This window comes from Staurois parvus, unplaced genomic scaffold (genome assembly GCF_062004578.1).
Source record: "Staurois parvus isolate SC_StPar_1 unplaced genomic scaffold, SC_StPar_1.0 ptg000244l, whole genome shotgun sequence".
Taxonomy (NCBI): Eukaryota; Metazoa; Chordata; class Amphibia; order Anura; family Ranidae; genus Staurois; species Staurois parvus.
Window position 1 is genome coordinate 8,435,242 of NW_028318040.1, and position 14,324 is coordinate 8,449,565.

The 14,324-nt window shown below is 41.5% G+C and overlaps 1 protein-coding gene across 1 annotated transcript in view; it reads left to right on the forward strand.

Annotated features, from left to right (window-relative positions):
• EMCN (endomucin) overlaps positions 1 to 14,324 on the forward strand; it is a 172,255-nt gene that overhangs the window by 42,725 nt on the left and 115,206 nt on the right. The window contains exon 3 of the mRNA XM_089680549.1: positions 10,763 to 10,834. Within this exon, the coding sequence (XP_089536675.1) occupies positions 10,763 to 10,834 (72 nt within the window). The remainder of the gene's footprint in view (positions 1 to 10,762; positions 10,835 to 14,324) is intronic.

A 14,324-nucleotide genomic window follows, 5' to 3' on the forward strand; every position in this document is an offset into this window, starting at 1 on the left:
CAATACGTCCACGTGCTGGAAGAGGATAACGCTTATCTGAAGCATTCCATGTCCCAAATGCAGCTCCAGCAAGAGGATCTGGAAAACAGGGAACGGCGCCAAAATATCCGTATCCGCGGTATGTCCGAGTCTATTGCAGATGCACAGTTGCACCGTCATCTTCTGTCCTTCTTTACCGCGACTGCCCCCTTGGTTCCAGAAGCAGATTGGCGTATGGATAGGGCTCACCGCTCCTTGGGCCCAAAACCTGCTGAAGGCACCAGATCTCGCGACGTTATTGTTCGCTTTCATTTTTTTCAAAGCAAAGAAGCTCTACTTTCTGCTGTTTGCCATAAATCGTCTCTGGAATTTCAGGGGGACAGACTCCAACTCTTCTGCGACCTGTCCCCGATTACACTGATTACACTGGCTAAGCGACGAGATCTGAAACCGATCACCACACATCTTCATCTTCAACCCCCGCTGGGGGTTTCCCTTTCGGCTGATCGTAACTAATGACAATACCCAAGTTGTGCTCCGTGATCTTCATGAGGCGGACTCCTTCTTAAAACGCCTGGGACTTCCACCTCTGTCTGAAGATGTATCCCCACTGCCACCAACTCCGTCTCGTCCATCCGCTACCCCCAACAAGATCTGGACCCCAGTTCGCAGAGGTCGGAAGAGACTTTCTCGTACCCCACAACGTCCGCGTCTTCCTATGTCAACTGATCCACCTGCTTGACGATTCTCTGGGGCGCCCTTCTGAATCCGGTGATGAACCTTCCTTCCTGGGTTTTTGGTTCTTTTTGTCTTTACATAATTTTCCCACAGGTTTACCTTATCTGTCCGGCCAAATTGTCGGGTGTTTTTCATGGTTGATTTTTTTTTTTTTTTTTCTGGCCGGGCTTGACGATCTTTCCGATGTCCTGGTTGTCGTGTTGCCCCCGACTTTGTCTAGCCATAGGCCTAGACGACTTGGGTCCCTTTGTTATCCCCGAGTTTATATCCTTGCGGATACTTATTAGTGTTAGTTCTTTGTTTTTTGTTTTTTATACTATTACTTTGCACTGTACTGTGTTATTCAACTGTTTTATGTTTTTCGTTTTTCACTATATTACATCGATGGTATTCCATTCATTTTTCATGCTATTACATGTAGGTCAGTTGTCGTTGTTTCATAATGGCGTTGAGGTTTCTGTCATATAACTAGAGATGAGCGAATCGAACCAGGCGAACCGGAATTCGATACGAATTTCAGGAAAAATTCGATTCGCGTCGAATCTGAATATTTGCCTACTTCGGGTGCGCGAATCGGATTTTTCCCGATCAGCCGGCAAAAGTGTCCCTGCAGAGAGCTCCGCTATTTCTGACAGTTCTCTGACAGAAGGAACACATGTACAGCGGTTGAAACATTGTATCAATTAGTTTCCATTTAGGATACAGATGTTTCAACCGCTGTACATGTGAAGAAGCTGTCAGAGAACTGTCAGAAATAGAGGAACTCTGCACATACACTTTTTGCCGGTTTGGAATTCTTATTTTCATCCTACTTCTTCTTCTTCTTCTACTTCTTCATCCTCATCCTCATCCTCAGAAGAAGAAGAAGAGGATGAGGATGAGGAAGAAGAAGAAGAAGAAGAAGTAGGATGAAAATAAGAATAATTCCAAGCAGGCAAAAAGTGTATGTGCAGAGTTCCTCTATTCTGCAGATACACTTAGAGGAGCTCTGCAGATACACTTAGAGGAGCTCTGCACATACACTTTTTGCCGGCTTGGAATTAATCTTATTTTCATCCTACTTCTTCTTCTTCTTCTTCATCCTCATCCTCAGAAGAAGAAGAAGAGGATGAGGATGAAGAAGAAGAAGAAGAAGTAGGATGAAAATAAGAATAATTCCAAGCCGGCAAAAAGTGTATGTGCAGAGTTCCTCTATTCTGCAGATACACTTAGAGGAGCTCTGCAGATACACTTAGAGGAGCTCTGCACATACACTTTTTGCCGGCTTGGAATTAATCTTATTTTCATCCTACTTCTTCTTCTTCTTCTTCTTCCTCCTCATCCTCAGAAGAAGAAGAAGAGGATGAGGATGAAGAAGAAGAAGAAGAAGTAGGATGAAAATAAGAATAATTCCAAGCCGGCAAAAAGTGTATCTGCAGAGCTCCTCTAAGTGTATCTGCAGAATGTCATTTATGGAAACAAATAGATACAATGTTTCAACCGCTGTATGGAGTGAATGTCCCAGAACTGTCAGAAATAGAGTATTTCTGACAGTTCTGGGACTTTCCCTCCATACAGCGGTTGAAACCGCTGTATGGAGGGAATGTCCCACAACTGTCAGAAATAGACTATTTATGACAGTTCTGGGACATTCCCTCCATACAGCGGTTGAAACCGCTGTATGGAGTGAATGTCCCACAACTGTCAGAAATAGACCATTTATGACAGTTCTGGGACATTCCCTCCATACAGCGGTTGAAACCGCTGTATGGAGTGAATGTCCCACAACTGTCAGAAATAGACTATTTATGACAGTTCTGGGACATTCCCTCCATACAGCGGTTGAAACATTGTATCTATTTGTTTCCATAAATGGATCCATTTATGGAAACAACCGCTGTATGGAGTGAATGTCCCACAACTGTCAGAAATAGACTATTTCTGACAGTTCTGGGACATTCCCTCCATACAGCGGTTGAAACCGCTGTATGGAGTGAATGTCCCACAACTGTCAGAAATAGACTATTTATGACAGTTCTGGGACATTCCCTCCATACAGCGGTTGGAACATTGTATCTATTTGTTTCCATAAATGGATCCATTTATGGAAACAAATAGATACAATGTTTCAACCGCTGTATGGAGGGAATGTCCCAGAACTGTCAGAAATAGACTATTTCTGACAGTTCTGGGACATTCCCTCCATACAGCGGTTGAAACCGCTGTATGGAGTGAATGTCCCACAACTGTCAGAAATAGACTATTTCTGACAGTTCTGGGACATTCCCTCCATACAGCGGTTGAAACCGCTGTATGGAGTGAATGTCCCACAACTGTCAGAAATAGACTATTTATGACAGTTCTGGGACATTCCCTCCATACAGCGGTTGAAACATTGTATCTATTTGTTTCCATAAATGGATCCATTTATGGAAACAAATAGATACAATGTTTCAACCGCTGTATGGAGTGAATGTCCCAGAACTGTCAGAAATAGACTATTTCTGACAGTTCTGGGACATTCCCTCCATACAGCGGTTGAAACCGCTGTATGGAGTGAATGTCCCAGAACTGTCAGAAATAGACTATTTATGACAGTTCTGGGACATTCCCTCCATACAGCGGTTGAAACCGCTGTATGGAGTGAATGTCCCACAACTGTCAGAAATAGACTATTTCTGACAGTTCTGGGACATTCCCTCCATACAGCGGTTGAAACCGCTGTATGGAGTGAATGTCCCACAACTGTCAGAAATAGACTATTTCTGACAGTTCTGGGACATTCCCTCCATACAGCGGTTGAAACCGCTGTATGGAGTGAATGTCCCACAAATGTCAGAAATAGACTATTTATGACAGTTCTGGGACATTCCCTCCATACATGTCCCAGAACTGTCAGAAATAGACTATTTCTGACAGTTCTGGGACATTCCCTCCATACAGCGGTTGAAACCGCTGTATGGAGTGAATGTCACAGAACTGTCAGAAATAGACAGAAACTGTCACAGAACTGTCCTTCTTCTCATCCTTCTTCTCATCCTTCTTCTCATTCTTCTCCTTCTTCTCATCCTTCTCCTTCTTCTCATCCTTCTCCTTCTCCTTCTTCTCATCCTTCTCCTTCTTCTCATCCTTCTTCTCATCCTTCTCCTTCTTCTCATCCTTCTTCTCATCCTTCTCCTTCTCCTCCTTCTCCTTCTCCTTCTTCTCATCCTTCTTCTCATCCTTCTTCTCATCCTTCTTCTCATCCTTCTCCTTCTTCTCATCCTTCTCCTTCTTCTCATCCTTCTCCTTCTCCTTCTTCTCATCCTTCTCCTTCTCCTTCTTCTCATCCTTCTCCTTCTCCTTCTTCTCATCCTTCTCCTTCTCCTCCTTCTCCTTCTCCTTCTTCTCATCCTTCTCCTTCTTCTCATCCTTCTCCTTCTCCTTCTTCTCATCCTTCTCCTTCTCCTTCTCCTTCCTCATCTCCAAGGGCATTTAAATTAAAGGTACAGTGTTCTGCACTAATTTAAAGGCTCTCTGAAGCCTAGAAACCCTTTTTATAAGTTAACTTCGTAGCGAATTAATTCGCATCGAATCGAATTTCTTCCTGGAATTCGCCGAATCAGCCGAAACGAATTTTTGAAAAATTCGCTCATCTCTACATATAACGTCAAGGGCCTCAACTCCATTCAAAAACGGTGGATGGCTTTGAGGGAATTCCGATCCTCTGGAGTAGACATTATTTTTGTCCAAGAAACCCATTTTAAATCAACTGGCTCTTTTCGTTTTGCCTCGAGATTTTTTCCCTAGGCCTACTCGGCCTTTAATCCTTCTGGGAAGGCCGGGGTGGCAATCCTTATTGGGTCACACTGCTCCCTTCGGGTTGTTTCCTCCAAGGTTGACCATCAGGGTCGTTTTATTATTTTAGAGTGTATGCATGGCGAGACTCCCCTTGTTCTATTGAATTTATATGCTCCCAATACAGGTCAACTGCAATTCCTATCCCAAACGCTCGCTAATCTAGACTCTATTACTACCTCGCAGGTGATTGTAGGGGGAGATTTTAATCTGATTGTTTCCCCCCATAAAGACAGGAAAGTGCTTTCTGAGTCCACCCCCTCGAAGCGGCAATGCTCCTCTTCAAAATCTTTCCGTAAATTGATTAGGGAGCATCGTCTCTTTGACGCTTGGCGGATTAAACACCCCCTTCATAAATAATTTACATTTTACTCCAACCCTCACCGTAGTTATTCCCGCCTAGATCATTTTTTCATCTCTGCCTCTTTGCTCCCACTTCTGGTTTCCTCTGAAATCAATCCCATCACTTGGTCTGATCATGCCTCTTTGACCTTAAATCTTTTTTTTCCCCCTGCTATGCCCAAACCGTGTCACTGGCGCCTTAATGAGACATTTCTTTCCACAGACCATCTTAGGGATGAATTGTCACGGGGACTCGATACATACTTTACTTTTAATGTCGGTTCCGTAACTTATTCCTCATCTCTGTGGGAGGCCCACAAGGCGGTTTTCCGTGGACTCTGTATCTCCATGGGTTCCCGTTTAAAAAAGTCCTCGGCAAGTACTAGGGCCTCTCTCATACAACAGCTCTCGTTGGCGGAACGTCAGTTACTGAATAAGCCATCTATTTCAGGGCTTCAGGGGGTAACATTTCTACGTGACCGAATTAAAGCCCTTGACTCCAGTAAGACTGCACAATCTCTCCTTTGGGTTAGACAGAAATTTTATGAATTTTCTAACAAGCCACACCGTATGTTAGTCAACCGTCTCAAAGCCCAGTCCCCCTCCACGATGCCCGACCTTCTAATACAGCCTGATGGATGCCCTACTTATGATCCTCGGGCCATGGCAACCCTTTTTGGCTCATTCTATGGGAAATTGTATAACTGTTTAACCCCGGACCTTCACCCTTCTCTTACACAACCATCGTTTGATAATTTTTTTGACCCCTTGCTACTTCCGAGAGTATCACCCTCAGACATTGACGCTCTTAATGCGGATATTACGCTAGAGGAATTATTGGATACAATTAAACACCTCCCTTCTCGTAAAGCCCCGGGACCGGACGGACTGCCCTACTCCTACTATAAATCTTTTATTGGTACTCTGGCCCCTCATCTCCTATCCCTTTACCGAGATCTATTTAAGGGAATCATACCCCAGACTGACTTCTCCCGTGCATACATCTCGGTTATTCCTAAGCCTGATAAGGATCACTCTATCGTAGATAACTATCGCCCTATTGCCCTACTTAATTCCGATTATAAGATTTTTACTAAAATCTTGGCCAATCGATTATCCGGTATTATTTCCAAGCTCATTCACAGAGATCAGGTGGGCTTTGTACCTGCCAGACAGGCTGCGGATAACACCAGGAGATCTATTGATCTGGTTGATCTGGTCAACCGTTCCTCTACCCCTACTGTGTTATTGAGCTTGGATGCCCAAAAAGCCTTTGACCGTTTAAGCTGGCCTTACATGTTCATGGTTTTGGAGCGATTTGGTTTCAGGGGTTCATTTGTTGCAGCTTTGAAGGCCCTTTATTCATCCCCTTTCTCACAGGTCAGATTAGCTTCCTTTCTCTCACCCCCTTTTCAGATGTCAAATGGCACTCGTCAGGGATGTCCACTCTCTCCCCTGCTGTTCATTCTCTGTCTGGAGCCATTGGCTGTTGCCATCAGGTCGAATCCGGATATCCGGGGGATACAATCCCATTCTCATGAGTACAAATTATCATTATTTGCAGATGACATCCTCCTCACACTTACGAGTCCCCACACCTCTTTACCGATTTTGCACAAAATTTTGAAACAATTTGGGGCTTTATCAGGTTATAAGGTCAACACGTCCAAAACTGAGGCACTTCCAATACATGTTTCTCCTGTTGTTCTTTCCTCTCTTCAGGCAGCCTTTCCCTACCGGTGGTGCACCCACTCTTTAAAATATTTAGGCACCAACCTTACTTCCTCTTACCAATCCATATACGAGGCCAATTTTCCCCCACTGTTTATAGCAATTTCTCGCTCCCTGAAACACTGGGATGCCTTGCCTATCTCTTTCCTCGGTCGTATTAATGTCTTAAAAATGACCGTACTACCCAAACTTTTATATCTGTTTGCAACCCTCCCCGTACCCGTTCCTATGTCCAAGCTTCACTCCCTTCAGAAATCTTTCTTACATTTTATTTGGCACAACAGGCGGCACAGGATTGCTCATTCTGTTCTGCTTTCCCCACGTTCTAGGGGAGGCTTGGGAGCACCGGATATAATAACATACTATTTTGCAACCCACCTTCGCTTTCTTCTGTCATGGTCCATTCACTACCCTCCCAATACATGGACTGAGATCGAGTCTTTACAATTGTCCCCAGTTCATCTGTGTTCCCTTCTCTGGTCGACCTCGGCGGTGGATGTCCATTCTTTTCGCCACTCACTCCTAGGCCCCATGCTTTTTTCATTGACTGTTTGGCAGAAATGTAAGGCTAAATTCACATTGGCTTCTCAAAGTGGGAATAGAGTAAATAAAGTGGAAACGTTGGATAATATAATGTATAAATATATATATATGTTTGTATATTATGATGATGAAATGTATTTAAAATGAAAATCAATAAATATTTAAATTATAAAAAAAAAAAAAAAACACAGCCAGTGCCTCCCACGGAGCTATTATGTTCTCACAAAGGCATGGGAAACCATCCCCGAGAAAGCACAATGATTATTGCTAGTGGCTATAGCAGCTAAAAATCCAACATGCTGGTTGTACCCAAGTTGATCGATGGATCGACTTGGGTACAATCAGCCTGTCCATACATGGATTAAATCTTGGCCAGTCCCTGTTGAACCGGCCGAGATTCGATCCATGTATGTTTGGCTTTATACTCGCACATATATTGTAATGAAAATGTGCCTTTATTATATTTGTAAATGTGTGTGGAAGGAAAATTTTTTATAACAAACAGATTTTAACAGTTTTATAACCATAGTATACACTATATTGCAAAAAGTATTGGGACACCCCTTCGAATCATTGGATTCAGGTGTTTCAATCACCTCCATGGCCACAGGTGTATAAAAATCAAGCACCTAGGCATGCAGACTGCTTCTACAAACATTTGTTAAAGAACGGGTTGCTCTCAGGAACTCAGTGAATTCAAACATGATAGGCTGCCACCTGTGTAATAAGCCCATCAATTAAATTTCCTTGCTACTTGCTGCTAAATATTCCACAGCAGGGGCAGACTGACCATTTGGAAACTCAGGCACTGCACAAGGGCCCGGGGTCAGTAGGGGACCCCATGAGATGCCCCTGGTACCTTTTTCATAGGCTTTTTTTAGTTTGGGCAAGGACACAGGGGCCCTATGATCCCCTATTGCCCGAGGACCCCATGAGTTGTCAGTCTGCCCCTGTTCCACAGTTAACTGTTAGTGGTGTTATAACAAAGTGGAAGCAACAGCAGCTCAGCCACGAAGTGGTAGGCCACGTAAAATGACAGAGCGGGGTCAGTGCATGCTGAAGCGCACAGTGCGCAGAAGTCACTAACTGTCTGCAGAGTCAATAGCTAAAGACCTCCAAACTTCATGTGTCCTTCAGATTAGCACAACAACAGTGCGTAGAGAGCTTCATGGAATGGGTTTCCATGGCCGAGCAGCTGCATCCAAGCCTTACATCACCAAACGCAATGCAAAGCATTGGATGCGGTGGCATAAAGCATGTCGCCACTGGACTTTAGAGCAATCTGGAGTGATTGATCACGCTTCTCTGTCTAGAAATCCGATGGACATGTCTGGGTTTGGTGGTTGCCAGGAGAATGGTACTTGCCTGACTGCATTGTGCCAATTGTAAAGTTTGGTGGAGGGGGGATTATGGTGTGTGGTTGTTTTTCAGGGATTGGGCTTGGCCCCTTAGTTCCAGTGAAGGGAACTCTTAAGGTGTCAGCATACCTAGACATTTTGGACAATTTCATGCTCCCAACTTTGTGGGAACATTTTGGGAAGGCCCCTTCCTGTTCCAACATGACTGCGAACCAATGCACAAAGCAAGATCCATAAAGACATGGATGAGTGAGTTTGGGGTGGAGGAACTTGACTGGCCTGCACAGAGTCTTGACCTCAACCTGATAGAACACCTTTGGGATGAATTAGAGCGTAGACTGTGGGCCAGGCCTTCTCGGCCAACATCAGTGCCTGACCTTACAAATGCGCTTCTGGAAGAATGGTCAAACATTCCCATAGACACACACCTAAACCTTGTGGACAGACTTCCCAGAAGAGCTGAAGCTGTTATAGCTGCAAAGGGTGGGCCAACTCAATATTGAACCCTACGGACTAAGACTGGGATGCCATTAAAGTTCATGTATATGTAAATGCAGGTGCCCTAATACTTTTGGAAATATAGTGTATATTAAAGCTACCCAAAGTTTCCAGGGATGGGTATACAAGGAAAAGAAGAGTATACATATGGGTCCTTCTGCCTGAGTTGCTGAAAGTTGCTCATGTCCATTCTCTTTTTATGATGTGTTTTCTTGGAAACTTTGGCATAGTGACAGAAATGCTTTAAGAAGAAAAATATTTACACCAAAAGTAGCATATTTAGCTTTTCACATTAAAGTGGACCTAGCAATAGATATTTTTTTATGTTTGGAGCATGCATTCTATGCAATTTGTTATTATACCACCTACAGGTATTTACAGTATTTCCTCCAAGAGATGACAAGACACATACAAGAATTAAAACTTACTGTCTAACCTTTCCACACTCCATCCATAAAATGTTTGCCTTTATACACACTTTAATGATAAAGTTGTTTAATTCTGTTGCTGTATATTGTAGCATTTATCAAATAATTGTATATATAATAGTGCCACACTTTCTATCATCAAAACAAGAATACAACAAATAAGAAAAATAAATCTAAATAAAATAATATAAAATGAAGCCCAGTCTAATAACTGTGTATCTTTATTCTTCTAAATATCACTCAAACACTTCAACATATTTTGATGATAGAAAGTGCAGCACTATATTATACTGTAACTGTACTGTATACTCATTTAATCAGAGCACATATATATGAGAATCTGAAGTGTGTGCACAGCTTTCAGTTACAATATTTGTTGTTTTGACACTGTTGGGAATAGAAATTGGGTTTAATAGTGCATAGCAGCTTGCAACGGCAACACATAGTTATTTATCAATTAATTCATGCAGATATGTAATGTTAACGAAAGATCAGGGACTGAAAGAAAGAAGTTGGGATTTATCATATTTAAATTGCTTAATGTGCCATGAGGTACATCGAACTGTGAATCCTCCATGGTTTGTAGCAATATCAGGACGTGCAGTAAAAGTCAGCTAGAAAGTTAATTTTCTGACATTTTCTCTCATCTCTATAAAGTGTTTACCTGAAAATGTAAGGGCCTGTGTGATAGGCTTTTGTTCCCCCTTCAAGTGGGTTAAGGCTTCTCATACAAGTCTATGAGAATGCAGAACCAGTTGCACCTGAATGCATCTGTCAATGACTTCTGAGTGGTTTCAGAAGTTTCTTAAACCAAAGCCCATTGACACAGTCCAATCAGACTTTAAAGTTGTAAACCTCAGACATTAAATATGAACAAAGCATCTCTCTCTATAGTATGTACTCTATAGGAGTACTAAGTGTCATTTCTGTCTGCTGCCCAGTTCTCCTACTATCAGCATGAGTTACTTCTGACACGTTTTCCTGACACCAAGAGAAAAATGGTGACAGGGAGGGACCTCCAGCAGATTGACAGCATCAGCTCTGTTCCTGGGAGCTGTATGAAGGGGGTGTCTCTTGCCTTCAATCAGCTCTCAGAACTGTCCTCACTAAGCTCTGCAGTGTAACTTCAGCTCTCTGACGCCTTTTTTCTGAACTCTCAGGCAAGCTTTATAAACTCTGCACTTTGAACTGATGTAGAGAAGAGAGACCGAAGGTAAAAAGATAAAACTTATGTAGGAGGATTTGATTCTTTCAGATGTCAGTTGGTTGCAAATAATACATTTCAGCAATTCCTTTTGTTTAAGTTTTTTAACTTCTTTTCTCTTGCAGAGAACCAAGATTCAAGTACTGCTTCACCCAGCACTCCCTTGATTTCCAATTCCCTTACAGAACAAGCCAAATGTAACTATACCTTTTAAAGTTGAAAAACATAGTATTTATTCTAACCTTTTTTATGTTCTGTTTCATCTTGTAATACAAATCTTTTCTAGTGCTATAAATGAAAGTGGTTTCTAAAAGCCAATTATGTAGGAGTTTCTTCCAATTGCATATTTAGTTCAACTCTGTAATAGACTAATGAGATATAGGAGTTGATTTACTAAGGGAAAATAAGCTCTTCATATTGCAAGGGAATTTTCCCTTGGCTTGGTGAATATGGTGAAAATTCTTTTTGCAAAGACTACCTGATCACATGCCAGGGCGGGAAACAATTGTACATATTTGAATGATGGAAATCAGCAGAACCTCACCCCTTTCACTATGCTAATGGAAAATGCCCTTGCAAAGTGAACAGCCTATTTACTAAATCAGTTCCATGTTGTATGTCAAACCCACAGCTGTACTTCATCTAAATTCATAGTATTCCTTCCTGAGATAATTTAGAATAAAGTTACTATTACTATAATTTGTCATACTAAACATAAATTCCCAATAACAATAAAATAGCAAAAGTAATATGCTGGTAGCATACTTGATAGAGATCAATGATTCAGAAAGTACTGAAGGCAGTGACAACCGATCAATTAGCATTTTAGGAGCCGATTAGTAATGGCAGTCTTTTATACCTCTCTGTACTGGGTGGCATAGCAGCTGTAAACAAGTTACTGAAAAGCAGCTGCTTTGTTGGAACTGATGAAGCTACTTTGATGAGTAGCAAAATGTCTTCAACATTACAGAACACTTCCAGTTGAATGGGACTAGCTATATTATGATCTGCATAAATGAGAACCATCACAGATGTACTCAGTTAGGTTTCACGACCAGGCCCTGTGCTCCACTTTAAAACTCAGGTGCCTAGACAATTTTTGCAATTTTTCCATTTGCTTTTTCATTCTTCCCTTACAGCTTTCAGAGTTTGTAAAAGACCCCATAAACCATATATTTTCATAAAAGCATATGACCAGTAGAATAAAAAGCAGGCACTACTTACTTTTAATGTTTGCACAAATGTTTTTAAAAATTATATTTTCCCTAAAAATACACTTGTAGCAGATACAAACGCAGCAAATTTTACAAAACTCCTCTTAGATTTTTACTAAATATACAGTAAATGATTAACCTGTTTTGAGTTAATAAATAACACATTTTTGTACATTTTAAATTGCATCTTTTTGCGAAATGGTGAAAATCGAACGTAAACAAAAATGTAAATAACCAAATTTTTCTAAAAGTCTGGAGGTTTTCATTTTTTCCTTACAGCTTTCAGAGTTTGTAAAAGACCTTCTGAATCATGAATTTTCTGAAAGCACATGACCAGTAGAATAAAAAGGTACTACTGATTTTTAAGGCCCAGCAATATTTGTTCAAATGTTTATCAAAACAATATTTTCTCCAAAAAAAAACCACTAAAATAACACTCTTCATCAAATTTTTATTTTTTGCCAGTTTTGGAAACAAAAGGATCCATTTCTTAATGAATTTCACATTCTGAGTTCAAATATAACAATGAAATTTGTCAATTGGCTCTAGTTTTTCTGTAAACGGAAAGTTTTCTACTATAGGCGTAATGACTACATAATGCACAATAATTATATAGATAGATGTCTTTCCACAAATATAAAGCAAGTGATATTGACTACATAACAAAGCCTAAATGGCATAATATATTGCATAGGATTACCAAGAAAAATTATAGCCATAAGCTAAGTTGAATCATTTTAATACTTAGGATTCTCACTAGTTTTGTCTTCAGTTTGTGTCAGTTTTGCTTCTCTTGGCTTTTCTCTTGTATTCGAGGAAAGGGCTATCTCTTACAACTGCACGTGACTACACGCTTCAGGTTCTTCCTCACTTGACTCAACCACAAAGGATTCTGGTGCTTTAGGAATTGGTAGCCCCTCTCCATGAGGAACTGGACGTATTGCCGATGGAATATTTGGATAGTGCACAGATAACTTTTTCTTCTTATTTAGCCCTTTTACAATTGGAGGCACCATACAAAAGTAACAATTACTAACATGATGTGTTGGCTCTCTCCAAATCATTGGCACAGCGAAAGGCATAGATGCCTTTTTTCCATTCAACCATTGCTCCAGTGCCGTCCCACAAGAATTGCAGCATATATGTGGTGCCCAGCTCTTGTCCTGGTCTCCTATCTTGCAGCCAAAATACAAGTTTTAGGATTTCTTAATCATTCCTGTTATCCTCCTTTTTTGTGAGATAAAAGTTATTTCACCGCAGATATAGCAGAAATTATCTGCTTTATTCACACAAGTTCGAGGCATTACTGAGTAGCCTATATAAGCATAAAACGAAATGTAAAGACGCTGTCGAACTACAATCAGCTACAGATACTGCAGCTTTTATGCAGTGAAGTGATGCAATTAAAGACTAATATTGCATCATCTCAGTATACATGCAATTTTCTATTGGTCACCAGTATCAATTGCGCAATATGCAGCTGAAGTTGCATCATAATTTTGAATGGCTTACGTCATTAGATGGGTGAATATATCATGGAAACTAGAGCCAATCAACATTTTTTAGGGTCATTTTCGTTTTCAGCACCCCAAAATTATGTAAGATTAGCAAATTTTATGCCCAAAACTTTTTACCTGTTGAACAGTGTAATTTTTTGCACACAAAACCACAACATAACTTACAACATTCCTGCTAAATTCCTACTAAGGCCTCGTTCAATGGGGTTGTCTTAAGTTTACACCCATGAACTGCCGTGTTTACCTGCACGGGGATGCACAGGTGTTCTGTGCATTCCTGTACAGGCAGTCCTATTCATGTCAACTGGGATGCAGCAGCTGCAAGGACAAATCTGATATCCGTGCAGGTGTAGGTTAATGGCCCCAAACATAGCAGCAGAGAAGCGGCAGTGGGGGGAGAGGGGGGTCACATTATCAGCCACTGACGAGAGCTATCAGTTTGTTCAGCAACATCTGCTGAAAAATTCTGCTATAAGTTCATGGTCTCTGACCAGCTAGAAGTAGTGCTGAAGGTCCGTACACCATACAGACCTGGCAGCGAAAGGGTTAAAGGTGTTTGCCAAAGTGTTGGACAGCTGGATGTCCATACACAACCTTATTGTGGGATGACCATAGCAAACATTATGTAATTGTTTTATTGTGGATATTTCTATTGATAAAAGTCATGCTAAAGGCCCCTCTCACATTGGTGGACCGATCGGGTCTGCCAGTCCATTTTTCAGGTGGACCCTGTCAAACCATCTATTGCCCTCTATGGAGCGGCAGATGTAAACAGACGTGTACTTTTACACCCGCCTGCATCTGATCTGATCAGATCTGCTGAAAACAGACAGGGATCTGTTCACCTTCCGTCTAGTGCAGGGGTGTCAAACTGGTGGCTCTTCAACTGTTGCAAAGTCCCATTATGACTCTGCCTGTGGGAGTCATGCCTGTAACTTTGAGCTTTGTCTCATGGG